The sequence below is a fragment of the Passer domesticus genome, chromosome Z, assembly GCF_036417665.1.
Source record: "Passer domesticus isolate bPasDom1 chromosome Z, bPasDom1.hap1, whole genome shotgun sequence".
Taxonomy (NCBI): domain Eukaryota; kingdom Metazoa; phylum Chordata; class Aves; order Passeriformes; family Passeridae; genus Passer; species Passer domesticus.
Window position 1 is genome coordinate 749,239 of NC_087512.1, and position 22,211 is coordinate 771,449.

Below are 22,211 nucleotides of genomic sequence, written 5' to 3' on the forward strand. Positions count from 1 at the left end.
TCAGTGGGGACAGTCCCTGTGCCACCCTGCACAGGGACACAGCTCAGTGGGGACAGTCCCTGTGCCACCCTGCACAGGGACACAGCTCAGTGGGGACAGTCCGTGTGCCACCCTGCACAGGGACACAGCTCACTGGGGACAGTCCGTGTGCCACCCTGCACAGGGACACAGCCCTGGGGACAGTCCGTGTGCCACCCTGCACAGGGACACAGCTCAGCCTGGGGACAGTCCCTGTGCCACCCTGCACAGGGACACAGCTCACTGGGGACAGTCCCTGTGCCACCCTGCACAGGGACACAGCTCAGCCTGGGGACAGTCCCGTGTGCCACCCTGCACAGGGACACAGCCCTGGGGACAGTCCCTGTGCCACCCTGCACAGGGACACAGCCCTGGGGACAGTCCGTGTGCCACCCTGCACAGGGACACAGCCCTGGGGACAGTCCCGTGTGCCACCCTGCACAGGGACACAGCCCTGGGGACAGTCCCTGTGCCACCCTGCACAGGGACACAGCCCTGGGGACAGTCCGTGTGCCACCCTGCACAGGGACACACCCCTGGGGACAGTCCGTGTGCCACCCTGCACAGGGACACAGCTCAGCCTGGGGACAGTCCCTGTGCCACCCTGCACAGGGACACAGCTCAGTGGGGACAGTCCGTGTGCCACCCTGCACAGGGACACAGCTCAGCCTGGGGACAGTCCGTGTGCCACCCTGCACAGGGACACAGCTCAGCCTGGGGACAGTCCCGTGTGCCACCCTGCACAGGGACACAGCCCTGGGGACAGTCCCTGTGCCACCCTGCACAGGGACACAGCTCAGCCTGGGGACAGTCCGTGTGCCACCCTGCACAGGGACACAGCCCTGGGGACAGTCCGTGTGCCACCCTGCACAGGGACACAGCCCTGGGGACAGTCCGTGTGCCACCCTGCACAGGGACACAGCTCACTGGGGACAGTCCGTGTGCCACCCTGCACAGGGACACAGCTCACTGGGGACAGTCCAGTGTGCCACCCTGCACAGGGACACAGCTCAGCCTGGGGACAGTCCGTGTGCCACCCTGCAGCAGAAGGGGCAGAGGGGCCTGCCCAGCAGTGCTGTGTGTGATTTCACAGCCCAGCAAGAGCAGTGCCTGATAACATCTGCTCTCTACAGCAATCTGCACAGGGGCAGCGCTCTCTGCCTTTGCTACAGCTCAACCAAAACTCACCTCTGGGCACAGCAGGAAAATTCCAGCCCTGACCAAAAGTACAGTTTTTTAGGAGGTTAACAGCAGAGAAACAGAGCCCTAAAATCCCTGCAGGACTCTCCCAGCAGCAGCTCCTGGGCAGGATCTGCTCCAGCACCTTTGTTCTCACCAAGGCAGTGATTCCTCTCGAAGCTCACATCCCCATTGTGCCAGCCCAGCCTGAATGCATTATGTAAAGAGCCATCTACTTAAAAACGGAATTCTAATCAGCGTGCTTCTCCCTGGGCCTCAGCTCTTTGAAATAAAGTTCCTGAATCAATATTAAACATGCGTGCTGATGCAACAAGCAAATCCAGAGAGGTTCATGAATGCAGAGTGGGAATAAACTCCTCGCAGTCACAGGGAAGGGGCAGGGCCGGGAGGACAAGTGCCACTTCAGGTGTCCCGGGGCAGGACAGGCCTGGCTGAAGGGCTGTGCCCTGAGTTGTGTCCTGGAGGGGCTGGGGACAGAGCAGCAGCTCAGGAGCCTCAGCACGAGAGGGGACAGGAGCCGTGCAGAGCAGGGACAGGAGCTCTGAGCAGGGACAGGAGCCCTGAGCAGGGACAGGAGCCCTGAGCAGGGACAGGGCCCTGAGCTGGGAGAGGAGCCCTGAGCAGGGACAGGAGCTCTGAGCAGGGACAGGAGCTCTGAGCAGGGACAGGAGCTCCGAGCTGGGACAGGAGCTCTGAGCAGGGACAGGAGCCCTGAGCTGGGAGAGGAGCCCTGAGCAGGGACAGGAGCTCTGAGCAGGGACAGGAGCTCTGAGCAGGGACAGGAGCTCCGAGCTGGGACAGGAGCTCTGAGCAGGGACAGGAGCCCTGGGATGGGACAGGAGCCCTGCAGAGCAGGGACAGGAGCTCTGAACAGGGACAGGAGCTCTGAGCAGGGACAGGAGCTCTGAGCAGGGACAGGAGCCCTGAGCAGGGACAGGAGCTCTGAGCAGGGACAGGAGCTCTGAGCTGGGAGAGGAGCCCTGAGCAGGGACAGGAGCCCTGAGCAGGGACAGGAGCTCTGAGCAGGGACAGGAGCTCTGAGCAGGGACAGGAGCCCTGAGCTGGGAGAGGAGCCCTGAGCAGGGACAGGAGCCCTGAGCAGGGACAGGAGCTCTGAGCAGGGACAGGAGCTCTGAGCAGGGACAGGAGCCCTGAGCAGGGACAGGAGCTCTGAGCAGGGACAGGAGCTCTGAGCAGGGACAGGAGCCCTGAGCAGGGACAGGAGCCCTGCCGAGCAGGGACAGGAGCTCTGAGCAGGGACAGGAGCTCTGAGCAGGGACAGGAGCCCTGAGCAGGGACAGGAGCCCTGCAGAGCAGGGACAGGAGCCCTGCAGAGCAGGGACAGGAGCCCTGAGCAGGGACAGGAGCTCTGAGCAGGGACAGGAGCTCTGAGCAGGGACAGGAGCCCTGAGCAGGGACAGGAGCCCTGCAGAGCAGGGACAGGAGCCCTGAGCTGGGACAGGAGCTCTGAGCTGGGACAGGAGCCCTGAGCAGGGACAGGAGCCCTGAGCAGGGACAGGAGCTCCGAGCTGGGACAGGAGCTCTGAGCAGGGACAGGAGCCCTGAGCAGGGACAGGAGCCCTGAGCAGGGACAGGAGCCCTGCAGAGCAGGGACAGGAGCTCTGAGCTGGGACAGGAGCCCTGAGCTGGGACAGGAGCTCTGAGCAGGGACAGGAGCTCTGAGCAGGGACAGGAGCTCTGAGCAGGGACAGGAGCTCTGAGCAGGGACAGGAGCCCTGAGCAGGGACAGGAGCTCTGAGCTGGGACAGGAGCTCTGAGCTGGGACAGGAGCCCTGAGCTGGGACAGGAGCTCTGAGCTGGGACAGGAGCCCTGAGCAGGGACAGGAGCTCTGAGCAGGGACAGGAGCTCTGAGCAGGGACAGGAGCCCTGAGCAGGGACAGGAGCCCTGAGCTGGGACAGGAGCCCTGCAGAGCAGGGACAGGAGCTCTGAGCAGGGACAGGAGCCCTGCAGAGCAGGGACAGGAGCCCTGAGCTGGGACAGGAGCTCTGAGCAGGGACAGGAGCTCTGAGCTGGGACAGGAGCTCTGAGCAGGGACAGGAGCTCTGAGCAGGGACAGGAGCCCTGGGATGGGACAGGAGCCCTGAGCAGGGACAGGAGCTCTGAGCAGGGACAGGAGCTCTGAGCAGGGACAGGAGCCCTGCAGAGCAGGGACAGGAGCCCTGGGATGGGACAGGAGCCCTGCAGAGCAGGGACAGGAGCCCTGAGCAGGGACAGGAGCTCTGAGCAGGGACAGGAGCTCTGAGCAGGGACAGGAGCCCTGCAGAGCAGGGACAGGAGCCCTGGGATGGGACAGGAGCCCTGCAGAGCAGGGACAGGAGCCCTGGGATGGGACAGGAGCCCTGCAGAGCAGGGACAGGAGCTCTGAGCAGGGACAGGAGCTCTGAGCAGGGACAGGAGCCCTGAGCAGGGACAGGAGCTCTGAGCTGGGACAGGAGCCCTGAGCAGGGACAGGAGCCCTGAGCAGGGACAGGAGCTCTGAGCAGGGACAGGAGCTCTGAGCAGGGACAGGAGCCCTGCAGAGCAGGGACAGGAGCCCTGGGATGGGACAGGAGCCCTGCAGAGCAGGGACAGGAGCTCTGAGCAGGGACAGGAGCCCTGAGCAGGGACAGGAGCCCTGGGATGGGACAGGAGCCCTGCAGAGCAGGGACAGGAGCCCTGGGATGGGACAGGAGCCCTGCAGAGCAGGGACAGGAGCTCTGAGCTGGGACAGGAGCCCTGCAGAGCAGGGACAGGAGCTCTGAGCTGGGACAGGAGCCCTGCAGAGCAGGGACAGGAGCCCTGAGCAGGGACAGGAGCCCTGAGCAGGGACAGGAGCTCTGCAGAGCAGGGACAGGAGCCCTGAGCAGGGACAGGAGCCCTGCAGAGCTGGGACAGGAGCTCTGAGCAGGGACAGGAGCCCTGAGCTGGGACAGGAGCCCTGAGCAGGGACAGGAGCCCTGAGCAGGGACAGGAGCTCTGAGCAGGGACAGGAGCCCTGAGCAGGGACAGGAGCCCTGAGCAGGGACAGGAGCTCTGAGCTGGGACAGGAGCCCTGCAGAGCAGGGACAGGAGCTCTGAGCAGGGACAGGAGCCCTGAGCAGGGACAGGAGCTCTGAGCTGGGACAGGAGCCCTGCAGAGCAGGGACAGGAGCTCTGAGCAGGGACAGGAGCCCTGAGCAGGGACAGGAGCTCTGAGCAGGGACAGGAGCTCTGAGCAGGGACAGGAGCCCTGAGCAGGGACAGGAGCTCTGAGCTGGGACAGGAGCCCTGAGCAGGGACAGGAGCTCTGAGCAGGGACAGGAGCCCTGAGCAGGGACAGGAGCTCTGAGCTGGGACAGGAGCCCTGAGCAGGGACAGGAGCTCTGAGCAGGGACAGGAGCCCTGAGCAGGGACAGGAGCTCTGAGCTGGGACAGGAGCCCTGAGCAGGGACAGGAGCCCTGAGCAGGGACAGGAGCTCTGAGCTGGGACAGGAGCCCTGCAGAGCAGGGACAGGAGCCCTGAGCAGGGACAGGAGCTCTGAGCAGGGACAGGAGCCCTGCAGAGCAGGGACAGGAGCTCTGAGCTGGGACAGGAGCCCTGCAGAGCAGGGACAGGAGCCCTGAGCAGGGACAGGAGCTCTGAGCAGGGACAGGAGCCCTGCAGAGCAGGGACAGGAGCTCTGAGCAGGGACAGGAGCTCTGAGCAGGGACAGGAGCCCTGAGCAGGGACAGGAGCTCTGAGCTGGGACAGGAGCCCTGCAGAGCAGGGACAGGAGCTCTGAGCAGGGACAGGAGCTCTGAGCTGGGACAGGAGCTCTGAGCAGGGACAGGAGCCCTGCAGAGCAGGGACAGGAGCCCTGAGCAGGGACAGGAGCTCTGAGCTGGGACAGGAGCCCTGAGCAGGGACAGGAGCCCTGAGCTGGGACAGGAGCCCTGAGCAGGGACAGGAGCTCTGAGCTGGGACAGGAGCCCTGAGCAGGGACAGGAGCCCTGAGCAGGGACAGGAGCCCTGGGATGGGACAGGAGCCCTGCAGAGCAGGGACAGGAGCCCTGAGCTGGGACAGGAGCCCTGAGCAGGGACAGGAGCTCTGAGCTGGGACAGGAGCCCTGAGCAGGGACAGGAGCTCTGAGCAGGGACAGGAGCTCTGAGCAGGGACAGGAGCTCTGAGCAGGGACAGGAGCCCTGAGCAGGGACAGGAGCTCTGAGCTGGGACAGGAGCCCTGCAGAGCAGGGACAGGAGCTCTGAGCTGGGACAGGAGCCCTGAGCAGGGACAGGAGCCCTGCAGAGCAGGGACAGGAGCTCTGAGCAGGGACAGGAGCCCTGAGCAGGGACAGGAGCTCTGAGCAGGGACAGGAGCTCTGCAGAGCAGGGACAGGAGCCCTGGGATGGGACAGGAGCCCTGCAGAGCAGGGACAGGAGCCCTGAGCAGGGACAGGAGCTCTGAGCTGGGACAGGAGCCCTGAGCAGGGACAGGAGCCCTGAGCAGGGACAGGAGCCCTGCAGAGCAGGGACAGGAGCCCTGGGATGGGACAGGAGCCCTGCAGAGCAGGGACAGGAGCCCTGGGATGGGACAGGAGCCCTGCAGAGCAGGGACAGGAGCTCTGAGCAGGGACAGGAGCCCTGCAGAGCAGGGACAGGAGCTCTGAGCAGGGACAGGAGCCCTGCAGAGCAGGGACAGGAGCCCTGGGATGGGACAGGAGCCCTGCAGAGCAGGGACAGGAGCCCTGGGATGGGACAGGAGCCCTGCAGAGCAGGGACAGGAGCCCTGGGATGGGACAGGAGCCCTGCAGAGCAGGGACAGGAGCTCTGAGCAGGGACAGGAGCCCTGCAGAGCAGGGACAGGAGCCCTGGGATGGGACAGGAGCCCTGCAGAGCAGGGACAGGAGCCCTGGGATGGGACAGGAGCCCTGGGATGGGACAGGAGCCCTGCAGAGCAGGGACAGGAGCCCTGGGATGGGACAGGAGCCCTGGGATGGGACAGGAGCCCTGCAGAGCTGCCCGCTGGCCGGGGCAGGGCGCTCGGCGGTCCCGGCTCAGGGCGCTGCGGGCTGTCCGCGGCAGTGTGTCCGTGCTCTCCCGGACCCCATCCCGCGCTGGGTCACCCCTGCCCCCGGCAGCAGCCGCGGCCCGGCTGCCGAGCCCGCGGCCACGCCGCGGAGCCGGGCACTCCCGGTGATCAGCACCGGTGGTTCCCAGAGCCCGTGCGCGGCCCGAGCCCCGGCAGCGCCCCGCGGCAGTGCCCCGGGACCCGGGACCCTAAACCCCGGCGGGGCGACGCTCGGCCGCGGCTCACGGCTGCCCGGAGACCGAGCCGCGAGACTAGAAAGTTTGGCAGCGGGAGTGCGGGGCTCCCCGCGCCGTTCTGGCCGCGGAGGGCACGGGAGGGGCGGTGAGGGCTCGGCGCGGCCGGGCCGGGCCGGCGCCGTGAGGGAGGGGCGGCGCGGAGCGAGCCGGGCGGGAGGCGCGCGGGGCGGGGCCGGAGCGACCCGGCGGGGCGCGGGGGTTACCTGGGCCCGTGCGGGCGCGGCCCGGGCCCGCCGTGAGGGGCGGCGGCGGGGCAAGGCCCGCGGCCTCCGCCCCCTCCCCTCCGCGCGCCGGGGCGGGGCGGGGCGGCGCTCGCGGGCGCCGGGGGCAGCGCCCGCCCGCTGCCGGCCGCCGCCGCCGCCTGCTGGCCGCGCTGGCCGCGCCGCTCGCCGCTCGCCGCTCTCCGTTCGCCGCTCGCTCTCGCCGCTCTCGCCGCCGCGGCCGCCGCCGACACGTCCGGGCCGCCGCCGCCGCCGCCGCGCATGCGCCACATCCGGGTCCCGCGGCGCCTGCGCGGCGCCGAGAGGGGCGCGGGCGGGCGCGTTGTGTTTGTGGTTGGCGGGCGGCGCTGCGGCGGCGCGGGGAGCGGGAGGGCGGGGAGCGGGGCTGTCACGGGATCCGTGAGGGGAGAGACCCGGGACAGGGACCAGGACCAGGACCAGGACCAGGACCGGCACCGGCACCGGCACCGGCACCGGCACCGGCACCGGGATGGGCCCCCCTTCCCGCCGGGACAGCCGCCCGCAGCTCTGCGTGCCGCCTCCCGGCCGCCTTGGACGCCCCCATGGCCGGGCACCGCAGAGCTCCCGGGCAGCTCCAGTTCCTGAGCCCTTTCCAGGGGAAATTCCTGCTGTGCCTGCCCTGAGGCCGTTCCCTCTCCTCCTGTCCCTGTTCCCTGGGAGCACAGCCCGACCCCCCCGGCTGTCCCCTCCTGGCAGGAGCTGTGCAGAGCCACAAGGTCCCCCCTGAGCCTCCTTTGCTCCAGGCTCAGCCCCTTCCCAGCTCCCTCAGCCTCTCCTGGGGCTCCAGCCCCTTCCCAGCCCCGTTCCCTGCCCTGCTCCAGCCCTCGTGTCCATTCCCGGTGGTGGTTCCACAGCAGGAATGGGCACTGAGGGGCTGGGGGACGCTGGGCCGTGAGGGTGAACCCCTGAATGTGGCCGTGGGAACAAAGCCCCAAGAGACGCACAGCCCCACAAGGGCGAAATATCTCACATAACACCGAAATGTTTTGGATTCAAAGGAACCTTAAAGCCCATCCAGTGCCACCCCCTGCCATGGGCAGGGACACCTTCCACTGTCCCAGGCTGCTCCCAGCCCCGTCCAGCCTGGCCTTGGGCACTGCCAGGGATCCAGGAGCAGCCACAGCTGCTCTGGGCACCCTGGGCCAGGGCCTGCCCACCCTCCCAGCCACCAATTCCTGCCCAACATCCCAAAATGTGTGCCTGCCCTGTGGCAGTGCAGCCATGGCCTGTGTGCTGTCCCTGCAGGCCTTGTCCCCAGTGCCTGGGCAGCTCTCCCTAACCCTAACCCCTTGCCAGCCAGCCCAGGTGTCACTCTGGCATTAAACCCTGGTCCCCCTTTAATAACCTGTTTGATACACACGTCTGTGACCCCCTGGCACCAATTCCTGCCATATCCCCAACACCTAATTACAGAAATAATGAGCTGTGACCCCCCTCAGCCATCACCTCCCTCACCTGTGCCGGGAGGGAGAACCCCAAAACGCACCCGAACCTGCCGGGCTGTGCCAGGGGCGCCGTGGATGGTTAAACCCAGCTTTAGGGGCAGACAGGAGCAGGGCTGTGAGCCGGGGACACCCGGGGCTGGCTCTGGTGCCAGCAGCGGCGTGCAGGGCTGGGCAGAGCCGGGCTGCAGCACGGGGGTGACACCGGCCCCGTGTCCCCAGGGCTCGGGGCTGGTCACCACCCCTGCTCCCAGAGCCTCTGCTGCGTCCCACAGGTCAAACTGCAGCTGCCCGTCCGTGTGTTCCTATTAATAATGATATTTATTTATTTATTATAACCAGTAAGAATTACTGACTTTGCACTAAGCTGCCCCCCGTGCCAAACCAGGGATTTCAGGGAGACCCGGGCCAGTGCTGCCACCTCGCCAGGACACGCACTTCTGGAACAAAACCACCCCGGGTAAATAATTAACGTGCTGCTCCTTACAAACAAACGTAACCCAGTGAGAGAGGCTGCTTTTAAAGTCTGTAAAAAAAAAAGTACCCAAAGCAAACAAAAATACAACAACAAAAAAACCAACCAACCAACCAACAACAACAACAAAAAAAACCACACAAAAAAAACCCCCCAAAAACAAAAAAAAAAAAACCCAAAAAACAAAAAACCCCAAAAAACCAAAAAACCCAAACAAGCAAAAAAAAACAAAAACCAAAAAACCCAAAAAACAAACAAACAAACAAAAAAAAAACACAAACAAAAAAACCCCCCAAAAAACTAAACCAAAACCAAACCAAACCAAAACACCCAAAATGAACAAAAAAAGCAAAAAAATCCCCCAAAACCCCACCAATACAAAAAAAACCCAAAAAAACCCAAAAACCAAAAAAAAAACCCCAACAAAAAAACCCAATACAGCAAGAAACCCAAACAAAAAAAAACCAAACCAAAACCAAAAAACAACAAAAACAAACCCCCAAAAAACAAACCCCAAAAACCCCCAAACAAAACAAACAAACAAACAAACACCCCAAAACTCCTCCAAGCAAACAAACACACAAACGAAGGCCGTGTTTATTTCTGGGCCCTGGCAGCTGCAGTCCCCCCGGGCCAGGGGAGCAGCTGGCTCCAAGGCTGGCACACCCTCAGCTGCATTTCCCTGCTGGATCTCCCTTCCTGGCCCGGGCTGGGGCTCCCCGTGCTCCCACAGCTGTATCCCGGCGTTCCTGTGCTCAGGGAACCCCTCTCCACATCCCCTCCACCTCCCCGGGCCCAGGAGCATCCCTGCTCTCACAGAACTCTGGCTCCCTGCCCTCCCTCCTTCCCACAGCGTGAAAAGCTTCTTCTGCAGTTTCAACCTCTCCTTCCACTGGAGACAGCTGGAAAAAGGAACTGGACCGAGGGGAGCTCTTCCAGGAAGGCAGAAGGATGTTTAAAATTAGTTACTCGGAGCTTAAAAATGATTTCAGAAACTCTTTACACACCCAGAACTTGTTAAAACTGCCTCGTGGTCCAGAGCAGAGTCCTTGTCTGCTGCCAGGGAATCCCTCAGGCACATCTGCTTGAAAGCAAAGGAATTTTGGAACGATAAACTCATTGAGAACATGGGCAGCTCATGGCCCAAACCTCTCCTGACCCGTTAATTTAATTCAGGTTTCATTAGCAGTCGGAATTACAGGGTAATTTGGAATCCAGACTTTCAGGGGAGTGGATGGAGCACGGTAAGCAAGGACACACGGGTCTGCTGGGAAAGAGGCAACTGCAGCTCAAATGTTCTCAAGCGCTGAAATGCACTAAACGGAGAGCACGGAAGTTTTACACAGCCCGGCGCTGAGTGTGCTCTGATTCACTGCCGTGCCCAAAAGCAGCCATGGTTTAATTCCACGGCAAATGATCCGGCCTCGATCCGGCCTCGAGGCAGCCTCCAGCCCCTCTTCTCAGGGCAGGGCAGGGAACATTCCCTGCCTTGGCTCTCCTGTGGGATGGATGGCAGTGGGACTGCGGTAGGATTGCGGTGGGATTGCAGTGGAATTGTGGTAGAATTGCAGTGGAATTGCGGTGGAATTGCAGTGGGATTGCAGTGGGATTGCAGTGGGATTGCAGTGGGCTTGCAGTGGGATTGCAGTGGGCTTGCAGTGGGATTGCAGTGGAATTTCGGTGGAATTGCAGTGGGATTGCAGTGGAATTAGAGTGGAATTGCAGTGGAATTGCGGTGGAATTGTGGTAGAATTTCAGTGGAATTGCGGTGGAATTGTGGTAGAATTTCAGTGGAATTGCGGTGGAATTGTGGTGGAATTGCGGTGGAATTGCAGTGGAATTAGAGTGGGATTGCAGTGGGATTGCAGTGGAATTGCGGTGGAATTGCGGTAGAATTGTGGTAGAATTTCAGTGGAATTATGGTGGAATTGCAGTGGAATTAGAGTGGGATTGCAGTGGAATTATGGTGGAATTGCGGTAGAATTTCAGTGGGATTGCAGTGGAATTATGGTGGAATTGCAGTGGAATTGCGGTGGAATTGCAGTGGAATCGTGGTAGAATTTCAGTGGAATTAGAGTGGAATTGCGGTGGAATTGCAGTTGGATTGTGGTAGAATTAGAGTGGAATTGCAGTGGAATTGCAGGAATTTCAGTGGAATTGCAGTGGAGTTGTGGTGGAATTTCAGTGGGATTGTGGTGGAAGTACGGTAGAATTTCAGTGGAATTAGAGTGGGATTGCAGTGGAATTGTGGTGGAATTGCAGTGGAACTGCAGGAATTTCAGTGGAATTGCGGTGGAACTGCAGGAGATGCAGTGGAATTGCGGTGGAACTGCAGGAATTTCAGTGGGATTGCAGTGGAACTGCAAGAATTTCAGTGGAATTGCGGTGGAACTGCAGGAATTTCAGTGGGATTGCGGTGGAACTGCAGGAATTTCAGTGGAATTGCGGTGGAACTGCAGGAATTTCAGTGGGATTGCGGTGGAACTGCAGGAATTTCAGTGGAATTGCGGTGGAACTGCAGGAATTTCAGTGGGATTGCGGTGGAACTGCAGGAATTTCAGTGGAATTGCGGTGGAACTGCAGGAATTTCAGTGGAATTTCAGTGGAATTGCAGTGGAACTGCAGGAGCTGCAGTGGAATTGCGGTGGAACTGCAGGAATTTCAGTGGGATTGCAGTGGAATTGCGGTGGAACTGCAGGAATTTCAGTGGGATTGCAGTGGAACTGCAGTGGAACTGCAGGAATTTCAGTGGAATTGCGGTGGAACTGCAGCGGTTGCAGTGGAATTGCGGTGGAACTGCAGGAATTTCCGCTGTGCCGCAATCCCCAGAGCCCCGACCTGAGCTGCAGGGTGACACCCCCTCCCTCGCTGCCCCTCACCCAAAATGACGCGCTCTGAGCCGGGATGCAGCCCTGAGCCCCAGCCCTGAAGCCGTGAGCTGCCTGTCACCGCCGTGGATGGGTGTAAAAAGGGCGTTTTTGGGTGTCCAGCGAGCAGCACCACACCGGCCTTCTGTCCCTGCGTCACACCCGGAGCACACCCAGCTCCTGGCCACCCAAAACCGAGCGGGGTGCCACGGCCCTGCACTTGTCAAAGCCACTGCTCGTGTCAAAGGGAAAGGAGTGCAGTGAGGGGGGAGCCAGAGCGTGTCGGCACAGTCTGCCCGCCTCACACGGCATTTCTGAGGGAAAAACAGAGAAATCGGCGAGTTCCAGGCTCCTCATGTCCGCCGCTCCTCCTGGCATCGCTGCTTCAAGAAATCAAACACCCCCTCTGCATCTGAAGCACGTTTGGTGCTGGTATTGGGGTAAATAGGTGTGAAACAGCAATCAATATTGACGCAATAATTAATATTTGGAAATAGTAAAACAGTTAAAAGCAGAAGGAGCTGCCCCCCTTTTGCTGCAGATGTTCAGGACAGGAAGAAGCAAGAAATAACAATGACGAAAATTAACAGAAAGAACAGAAAATTTGGTTGGGTCCCAGGAAAACGCTAATTTTGAGATTTGATGCCAGAACATACTATTGGCTTTTGTGATATTAGCTTTGGCTTACATTACACCAGCTTGGTGTGCATGTGTAATCCAAATGTGAATCAAAGAACACCGAGGAAGAGGAGAGGCCTTCATCAGGGACCCCCAAAGAGCGGGGGACCACCTAAAAAATGGTGCAGCATGCGTGATGAAGGTGATGATGAGGGTGGAGATACAGGTGTGACAAATCAAAAATGGGAGGAGATGGTGATGACGTACAGCATAAAAAGGGAATTTTGGCTTGGCAAGTTTGTATGTGGGGTGACAGGGGTCCAAGGACCCTGCACTCTTTAATCTGCACGGTTATTTTTGCTTATGCACTATTATCAGGACCAAATTATCCCTTATTTTAACCAAATTATACTGTCAATATTTCAAGCGTATTCAGTTTTATATATATTTTAAGCTACTTAATTAGAATTGCTGCTACATTTAATTTAGTTTGGTTTTCCTTTATGGTGGGGTAACTGGGCAGATGTAACAGTGTGCCCCAGTGGCCAGACACCAGCTCTCGGATCTCCTCTGGCTGAGATGACCCCCAGGAGTGTTAAAAATCTCTTTTCCCCCACCCAGCTGTCGAAGAAGGAGTTAGAAGTCTTTGGTTTCGTTCTCAAGGTTGTTTATTATTTCTTATCTCAAACATTTTCTGTCTGGCCTGCCGAGCTCTGCTCTGCAGGTCAGTCTGAGGCACACTGCACACCCCTGGAGTGGTGTTGTCTTTTGTAAGGTAACTTTGCATAACTGTAAATATGTAAAGGTGGTAGGTGTTGGAACATAACTGTATAGAAATATTACATATATATATGTAATATATAACCTATATATTCCATATTTACAGTTATGTTCCAACACCCATCACCTGTGTTAGACAGGGACTTTCTACCCTAAACCAATCCCAGAGTGCCACCATCACCAGGAAGAGGGAGGCCAGGAAGAAGGAAGAAGGAGAGGACAACGCCCAAACCCCTCCATATTTGTCCCCATAGTGAAAATCTTCGAAATTCCACCTTTCCCCCTGTGAGAGCTGCTGCTATGCTGCTGAAACTTCTGTGCCTTGTGGCTCTTCACACAAGGTTGGTAATTTGCTCCATGGGTTGAGATCCAATCCCCGGGTGTCTTTGGCTTCCTGCCAGGGCTCTGAGCCATCCATGGGGATGTCCTGGGTCCGACTCCAGGAATCTCAGCCCTTCTCCTCCCCTCCACCACAGCAGCACCAGCACTGCACTCAGACTGGCCCTGGGCTCCAGCCGCCAGGGAACAACCCAGGGCAGCCTCCTCAACAGCACTGATCGTGCTTCCTGCTGCAATCTCACATGTAAGGAATTCTCAGGAATTTGGGTTTGTTAAAGTTTAGAATTTTTAGAATAAAGTTTAGGAATTTTTAGACTTTTTGGGTGTGTTAAAGTTTGGGATTAAACACAGGATTTGATTTGAGATGTTGGAAAAGGTTTCTAAACTTAAGCATTAAAAGTGAGAATGTGGATTTAGAGTTTAAAGCAACACACGTTAAGCTAAGCAAAGGAAAGTTTAAAGTTTTAAAACTTAAGATATAGAAAAAATAAAAGTAGTTATAAAAGTAATCAAGAAATTAAAGATACACTGCTCTAAGTTTGTGTGTTATAATTAACTAAAAAACCACTGTAGCATGAATCCATAAGATAAAATATTTAAAGATTAAGTTCTTGTTGACAGTGTTTTGTTAGTTAATAAATCTTTAAAAGGTTTTGTAACTAGAAGTCTTCTGAACTAAACTATGAAGATGTGAGCTGAACTCACCTTTCTTACTTATGTAAAAGATAAAAAAATAAGCTGCATCATCAAAAATAATTCAAAAGTCTGGTCTCAATTAAAAATTCCTCACAGCTTCAGATCAGCAAATTCAGCCAAAATGTGGGAAACCCCAGGTTCTGGTTTGAGTGGGGAGGACAGGAGGTAAAAGCAGGGTCTGTGTGCCCTCAGCAGAAGGAGTGAAGTCACTGCAGAAACAGAGTGTGGAACTCCCCCACAGGGGCATTTCAGCAGGCACAAATCAGGATAATTTATCCTTCAGAATGCGTTTGGAGGGACAGTTTAATGAAGAGCACTTGCCACCTGCCTAGAGACTTCCAGAGCAGGCTTCCCAAACCTTTCTGGGTGTGAAAATGCAGCGCTGATGCTCCAGAGCTCAGAACAGATCAAATTGTAAATGCAGTTCTGACAGGAGGCCTAAACTCTGTTCGTGTATGAGGAAACTTCACATGCAGGGTGGAACGAGAAGAGCTGAGCACAGCTGGCCCCAGCTCTCAGAGCCTGGTTACTCCAGTGTCCCTCACCAGCAGTCAGGCCCAGGGCGCTGCGTGGGGCTGGCAGAGTGGGAACCTGCACAGAGTAGTTTTATATTGCACAGTACAGCTTATATCATGTGGTTTGTTATTCTTTTCCCCATCACATGGTGTTTCCCTCACCCATCCCGGTACCACCTGGTGGTCTCTCCCCTGGGTTACCCCTCCCCTGGGTTACTCCTCACTGGTGTCCCACTGGCTGTGCACCTCTCCCTCTGTCCCCATCCCAGGGTATAAACGTCCCCTGCCACCAGGGAATGCCCTCTTTCCTCCCATGGGTTTGTCCACCTGATGTGTGTCTTGGAATAAAGGACAATGTTTCCCACGTGGAGGAGAGCGCTTCTCAGTCTTTTACCTTTGTCTGTGAAGGATCGTGTGGGCAAGGGTCTGTAGCTAGCCGGAGTGGACCCCAACAGCCCTGGAAACTCAGTTCTTCAGGGACCTTGGCATGAAGGCCTCTGTTTGCACTGTGCTCATCAAGTCCTGGGCTTTCACTGTTCCACTGGGATCTCTGTGGTCACAAAGTCCTCGTTTTCCACTGTTTCATTGGGATTTCTGTGGTCACAGACCCTGAGTTTTCACTTTTTAATCAGGATCTTAGGATCTCTAAAGTCCTTTGTGTTTCACTGCTTCATTGGGATCTTGTTATGAAGTCCTTGGTTTTCATTGTTTCATTGGGACCTCTGTGGTCACAAAGTCCTTGGTTTTTCAGTTTTTCATTGGGATCTCTGTGGTCACAAAGTCCTTGTTTTTCATTGTTTCATTGGAATCTCATTATGAAGTCCTCAGTTCTCACTGCTTCATTGGGATCGCATTATGAAGTCCTTGGTCTTCATTGTTTCATTGGGATCTCTGTGGTCACAAAGTCCTTGTTTTTCACTGTTTCATTGGGATCTTGTCATGAAGCCCCCAGTTCTCACCGCTTCATTGGGATTTCATTATGAAGTCCTTGGTCTTCATTGTTTCATTGGGATCTCTGTGGTCATAAAGTCCTCGTTTCTCACAGTTTCATTGGGATCTCATTAGGAAGTCCTTGGTTTTCAGTTTTTCACTGGGATCTCTGTGGTCACAAAGTTCTCATTTTTCACTTTTTCATTGTGATTTCTATGGTCACAAATCCTGATTTTCACTTTTTAATCAGGATCTCAGTATCTCTAAAGTCTCTTGTTTTCACTTTTTCATTGGGCTCTTGTTATGCAGTCCTTGGTTCTCACTCTTTCATTGGGTTCTCATTAGGAAGGCTTTTGTTTTCACTGTTTTGTTGGGATCTCAGTGGTCACAAAGTCCTTTGTTTTCACTGTTTCATTGGGACCTCTGTGGCCACAAAGTCCTTGTTTTTCACTGTTTCATTAGGATCTTGTCATAAAGTCCTTGGTTCTCACAGTTTCATTGGGATCTCATTATGAAGTCCTTGGTTTTTATTGTTTAATTAGGACCTCTGTGGTCACAAAGTCCTCGTTTTTCAGTTTTTCATTGGGATCTCTGTGGTCACAAAGTCCTTGGTTTTTCAGTTTTTCCCTGGGATCTCTTTGGTCACAAAGTCCTTGTTTTTCACAGTTTCATTGGGATCTTGTCATGAAGCCCTCAATTCTCACAGTTTCATTGGGATCTTGTTATGAAGTCCCTGGTTTTCACTGTTTCATTGGGATCTCTGTGGTCAGAAAGTCCTTGGTTCTCACTGCTTCATTGGGATCTTGTAATGAAATCCCTGTTTCTTTGGGATCTCTGGTCACAAAGTCCTCGTTTTTCACTGGGATCTCATTATGAAGTCCTTGGTTTTTCAGTTTTTCACTGGCACCTCTGTGGTCACAAAGTCCTCGTTTTTCACTGTTTCACTGGGACCTCTGTGGTCACCAGGTCCTCGTTTTTCACTGTTTCATTGGGATCTCTGTAACCACAAAGTCCTCGTGTTTCAGTTTTTCACTGGCACCTCTGTGGTCACCAAGCCCTCGTTTTTCACTGGGATCTCGATGGTCATGAAGTCCTCGGCCAGCGTCACCTCCTGGTCGCCCATGGCGGCCTCGGCCTCCCTCCTGAGCGTGTCCATCTCCTCGCGGCCGCCGTGGGGCTCGCCGGGCCGGTACCGCTGGCTGAAGTGGGTCAGCACCAGCCTCCTGGCGCGGCAGCGGCGGGCGAAGGCCGCGGCGGTGCTGGGCGTGCTGTGCCCGTGCTGGCGCGCCCTGTCCCGCTGGCTGTCCCCCAGCGTGGCCTCGTGCACCAGCAGGTCGGCGCCCCAGCAGAGCCGCGCGGCGCCGGGCCCCGCGGGCCCTGCGCAGTCGCCCAGCACGCAGACCTTCCTGCCCGGCACGGGCGGCCCCAGCACCTGGCCGGGCTGCACCCGCGTGCCGTTCTCCAGCACCACGGCAGCGCCGCTCTTCAGCTGCCCGTACAAGGGACCCGGCGGCACGCCTGGCAGGGAGAGGCAGAACAGCCCGTCAGCGACGCGCAGTCACCACGTTACATCAGTGCCAGCTTTGGAAAACGCCACCCCAGGTGTGCCAGACACAAAGCTGACTCACCCGAAAAAAGCACAGCCTCCGTATAAAAATCTGTTAGTATTTCAGATTTTTTGTACTAATTGAGAGCTTGTAACCTTAGCAGGAAGTGAGTTTGAAGAAAATAATGGAATTCTAGCATGGCTTGGGTTGGAAGGCACCTCCAAGTTCATCCTGCTGTGGGCAGGGACACCCTCCATTGTCCCTGGGTGCTTTGGACACTGCCAGGGATGGGGCAGCCACAGGGAAACTATATCAAAACCCCCCAGTTATACTGCTCATATTAAAGTCAAGAAAATAATAAAAATACACTGGCCATATGTTTTCCTGACAGCCACGCTGAGCTGTTTAGACTTTGGCACCTGAGCTCGTCGGCTGTTCCCAGCATGAAAGTGGTCTGTGATATTCCCTGGCACCAGTGTGACACACCGGCTCAGGCTGCAGCTCGGGGGTCAGGTGCCAAAATGTCTCCGACAGAAAACAGAAAACTGAGTTAAAACAGGCTACGGAGAGAGACAGCAGCTCGGATTTGCTAGGACACATAGGAAAGTGGTCATAAAAGAAGCAAAAAGAGGCAAAATAAGTAAAAGTAGCTACCCAGCTCTTCCAGTCTCCGCACATTGAGCTTCCCAGGCCGGGGCTTCTCCTCCAGCACGAAGCCGAAGGAGGGCACGCGGTGGAAGAGGCGGAAGGCTCTCACAACCAGCTGCTCATCCTCCAGCAGCAAGTAGGAGTCTTCCTCTGCATCCAGGTGCAGAACTCTCCCTGGAGGCGCCGGGCCAAGCGCCTGGTCCCGGTCCAAGCCAGAAAAGTCCCTAAACTCTCCTGGGGGGCACTGGTCCTGCGTGGGGACCAGCTCGGTGACGGTGTAGGGCAGCAGGGGCTGGGAGTGGGACAGCTCCAGGCTCCTCCAGAGGAAGCTCCGCAGCCCCAGGGGCCCGTAAATATCAATGGGTGCTTTGCTGCCTTCAGGGCCCTTCTGGAGGCTGAGCGTGCACAGCAGCCCAGGAAGCCCAAAGATGTGGTCGCCGTGAAGGTGAGTGATGAAAATCTTGGTGATTCTGGCTGTTGAAGAGAACAGGAAAAGACAAAGCCAGGAAAATAAACAATGCAGCAACTCGGAAATGATCGCTGTTTGGCAAGATGTTTGAAACAAGCGAGGAGGGAAAGTAAAAGCAGTGCTTAACAGACAAATCCCAGACCAAAAGGTATTTCTTTCCCCACCCCCTCCACACAAGGAAGATTTTGGGCTGACAGGCCGAGGAAAGGCTGCAGAGATGCAAGGTTTAGCTCCTTCTAAGCCAAGCATTTACAATGGTGACACCTGCCACGTGAAATGCAAGGGAGTGCTGGGCAGCATTTGGGCTTCAATCTTACAGGAGAACTGTAGACTAAGGAGGGACACAATGAGGAGTTTCTGTTGCTCCTCCTTTTGACTCCAAAACAAAATCAAGAAGAACCAACACCAAACCAGCATGCAGCTTTGATGTCAGAGTTTTTTAAGAGGCAAGAACCCCAGTGTTGCTGACTGGTTTGTTTAAAACAAGAGGAAAAGTTGCTCTGTAAATGTCTGGGCTTCCTTTGGTGCCTGGGCTGTCCTGCCCTCGCTGGGTCAGAAGAGCCCAGAACTCTCTCGCTGCAGACAATGTCCTGTAACCAGGCTGCCTCTGTCTCCTCTGCTGAACTCCCACTCCCACAGAGCCAGGCAATTCCTCCCGCACCTGCTGGGGCTGTGCCTCAGGAACGACAGAATCTCCTTTTGTTTTAAGATTAATTCAGCAAACAATTTCATGGAAATTACTCCATCTGCCTGTCATTAAATTCCCTTACAGGTTTTGGAGGAGCAGGAGCCTGTATTTCTGTTTGTAACTGACAATTCATCTCCATTCTTTGGGGGAGAAAAGTCATCTCTGGCCACTGAGGACTGTGGAAGCACAGTGACTGTGACAGTGAGGTGAGCTTTATTCCTGATTCATTTGCCAAAAGGTGAAAGTTACCCCCAATACACACTTGAAAAGAGACATTTACCCACAGGAAGGCTGGTGTGTCTAGAGCCGCCCCCAGACAAACAACAAACAAACCGATCCTGTTTGGAGCTGCTCTGCGGGTTTGGCACTGCCAAGCCCTGTGAGTGAGCTCAGACTGTCTGCGGGAGGCAGCCCAGAGCCGAGGGGCGGCCAGAGACGGCTGCCAGCAGGTTGGGCAGCCCTGCCCGGGGCTGTCCCTCCCTCACGAGAGCGGCACAAACCTGCTCGCAGGTGGCTCCTCATCAGCTGTGTCTGCGTCCCCTCGCCGCAGTCGAAGAGCCAGCACTGCCCTTCCCTGCGCAGCACCAGCGCCGAGGCCCCGCGGCACGGCGACGGGAACGCCGAGCCCGTGCCCAGGAAGGTGAGCTCCAGAGACATCCCGGGCAGCAGGGACCGGGAACGCCGACCGGCTGAGTGCTGGGACACAGAACACGGAGCAGGCACTGCTGGAACACAGAACACAGAGCAGGCACTGCTGGAATACAGAACACGGAGCAGGTGTGTGCTGGGACACAAACAGGCACTGCTGGGACACAGAACACGGAGCAGGTGTGTGCTGGGACACAAACAGGCACTGCTGGGACACAGAACACAGAGCAGGCACTGCTGGGACACAGAACACAGAGCAGGCACTGCTGGAACCCAGGTGCCAGGCGCTGGGACAGGAGCAGCACCCAGGGCACGGCTGGAGTGTGCCAGGGAGGTTTAGGGTGGATATCAGGGCAAGGCTCTTCCCCAGAGGGTGCTGGCCCTGCCCAGGCTCCCCAGGGAATGGGCACAGCCCCGAGGCTGCCAGAGCTCCAGGAGCCTCTGGACACCCTGCCAGGGATGCCAGGGTGGGGTTGCTGGGGGGCTGTGCAGGGCAGGAGCTGGGCTGGGTGATCCTGGGGGGTCCCTGCCAGCTCAGGGTACTCTGTGATTTGATGTACTTGTGCAGGGAAACCAACAAACATTGTCTGATGTGAAGGCATCCTCCACAGTTCAGTGTGAGGATGAAATTCCCTTTCCCTTCAAACATGAAAGCAAAACCTGCCTAGAGCAGGATTTGACTTTCAGACAATACATTATTCACAGGCAGAGATTTCCTTCTCATGTCGCTGGAAGATTGCAAACACGCAGCCCACGCACACGACCTGTGTGGATTCCCAGAGAAAACAGCCCCACCCAGCTGGAACAGCTCTAAACTCTAACCCCAGCACTATTTCTTTCCTCTGAGCTCTGTTTAAATGTTGAGTTTTCCTGCGTGAGCCCTCCCTCCAGGAGCATTTCAGGGTGAGTTTCACGGAACAGTCTCTGCTGACGTTTAAGCACCATTCCCGGATTCCAGGAGATGCAGAGGGGGAAGGGTCACTTCCCCAGAGCAACCTCAGAGCCCACGAGCAGCAGGGGTGACCCAAGAGCACAGGCCAGGCCAGGGAACTCCTGTTTCACCCCAAAAGCATCTGTGCCCAGCTGCTGAGGTGTCTGTGACAGGGTCTGGATGAGGAGCCTGGTCTGCAGGGCAGGACACAGACAGCCCACTGCTCTCTCCCCTCATGGAGTGGGCTTCCTCCAGCCCTAGTCTTCCCAGAATTTGCTCCTGCCTTCTTTTCAGAAGGATTTAAAATTCCAGGTGCCTTAACATCTTCAGACAGCTTTCAAAATAATTTCTCAAGGTCAGTTGTTTTTAGATGAGATGCCACAGACTTCCAGCTTTTCTCCCTGGGGAGGGTGTGAGGCCCTGGCCCAGGGTGCCCAGAGCAGCTGTGGCTGCCCCTGGATCCCTGGCAGTGCCCAAGGCCAGGCTGGATGGGGCTTGGAGCAGCCTGGGGCAGTGGGAGGTGTCCCTGCCCATGGCAGGTGTGGCACTGGGTGGGCTTTGAGGTCCCTGTAACACAAAGCATTCCAGGATTCTGGAATTCCAAAGGAAAGCACTCTCTTCCCAGGAGGGCCAGCAGGGTCCTCCCAGGCACACCAAGGTGCTCAGTGTGACCTTGGGGGCTCAGGGGGAGCCATGATTCACGTCCATCTCAGACAAAATGCAGAACTAAACACTTTGCAAATGCAAGTATTTGTGTTTTCCTTTCCCTCTGTGTAAAACCATGGGATCATACAAGAATTGAATGGTTTGGATTGGAAGGAACATTGAATATACTTGTACTGCAACCCCTGCCATGGGCAGGGACACCTCCCACTGTCCCAGGCTGCTCCCAGCCCCATCCAGCCTGGCCTTGGGCACTGCCAGGGATGCAGGGGCAGCCACAGCTGCTCTGGGCACCCTGGGCCAGGGCCTGCCCACCCTCCCAGCCAGCAATTCCTGCCCAACATCCCAAAATGTGTGCCTGCCCTGTGGCAGTGCAGCCATGGCCTGTGTGCTGTCCCTGCAGGCCTTGTCCCCAGTGCCTGGGCAGCTCTCCTGGAGCCCCTGCAGGCCCTGGCAGGGGCTCTCAGGTGTCCCTGCAGCCTTCTCTTGTGCAGGGGAGCAGCCCCAGCTGTGCCAGGCTGGCTCCAGAGCACAGGGGCTCCAGCCCTGGCAGGGGCTCTGAGCTCTGCCTTTCGGCGCCGCCGCTCCGAGCTCCCCTCAGCCTCCCCGCCCTTCCCGGCCCGGGGTCGGGGCACGCGGGACAGGCCATGGCTCCGCCGGGGACACCGGGATGGGCTGTGGGGGCCCGGCCCCACTCCCGACCCGCCCCAGCCCCCGGCCCGGCCCCGCTCCCGGCCCCGCTCCGGCCCGTTCCGCTCCGGCCTTACCTCGGCGGGCGGCGGCGGGGCCGGCGGGGCGGGCCGGGAGCAGAGCCCGCCCTGCGTGAGGGAGCCGCGCCCGGAGCGAGCGTGTGGGCAGGGCCGGGGCACGGAGCTGCTCCGGCAGGACAGCCCTGGGATCAACCCCGGCCGGGGAGAGCAGGGGGAGCTGGGGGTGCTGTGGGTGAGAGCTGGAGCTGCCCCAGCCTGAGCCCCCTGCCCTGGGCTGATCCCAGCGTGGGCAGCAGGGCAGGGGGATCCTGCCCCTGTGCCCTGGGCTCAGGTGAGACCCCACCTGCAGAGCTGCCCCAGCCCTGGCTCCAGCAGCACAAGGACGTGGAGCTGCTGCAGCCAGTGCAGAGGAGGCACGGAGATGCTGCCAGGGCTGGAGCCCCTCTGCTCTGGAGCCAGCCTGGCACAGCTGGGGCTGCTCCCCTGCACAAGAGAAGG

At 57.6% G+C, this 22,211-nt stretch overlaps 2 protein-coding genes across 5 annotated transcripts in view; both read right to left on the reverse strand.

Moving 5' to 3' along the window:
• Positions 1 to 6,856, reverse strand: part of SMAD4 (SMAD family member 4) — a 38,906-nt gene extending 32,050 nt beyond the window's left edge. The window contains exon 1 of one of the 2 annotated variants that reach the window (XM_064402898.1): positions 6,709 to 6,856. The gene's annotated coding sequence lies outside the window, so the exon portion shown is untranslated. The remainder of the gene's footprint in view (positions 1 to 6,708) is intronic. The other variant, XM_064402901.1, reaches the window with a different exon arrangement.
• A 6,853-nt stretch (positions 6,857 to 13,709) lies between these two features.
• Positions 13,710 to 21,834, reverse strand: ELAC1 (elaC ribonuclease Z 1). 3 transcript variants are annotated; one of them, XM_064403582.1, is made up of 4 exons: positions 21,771 to 21,834; positions 19,262 to 19,486; positions 17,611 to 18,078; positions 13,710 to 16,927 (listed from the first exon to the last, which is right to left on the reverse strand). In XM_064403582.1, the coding sequence occupies exons 2-4, from the start codon at positions 19,416 to 19,418 to the stop codon at positions 16,431 to 16,433; spliced, it is 1,122 nt and encodes a 373-aa protein (XP_064259652.1). In that variant the 5' UTR covers positions 19,419 to 19,486; positions 21,771 to 21,834; the 3' UTR covers positions 13,710 to 16,430. The 3 variants fall into 3 exon arrangements, with proteins under 3 accessions (XP_064259652.1, XP_064259651.1, XP_064259650.1); XM_064403581.1 differs by having other exon boundaries at positions 19,262 to 19,483; positions 21,771 to 21,795; XM_064403580.1 differs by lacking the exons at positions 19,262 to 19,486; positions 21,771 to 21,834 and having other exon boundaries at positions 17,611 to 19,251.
• Positions 21,835 to 22,211: the final 377 nt, after the last annotated feature.

Excerpts from the sequence above, each read along its gene's own strand:
- ELAC1 (XM_064403580.1), bottom strand. The coding sequence starts at position 18,322 with ATGCTTGGCTTAGAAGGAGCTAAACCTTGCATCTCTGCAGCCTTTCCT. Across the intron at positions 16,928-17,610 it reads GCGGAGACTGGAAGAGCTGG|GCGTGCCGCCGGGTCCCTTG; the intron begins GTAGCTACTTTT and ends TCTCCCTGCCAG.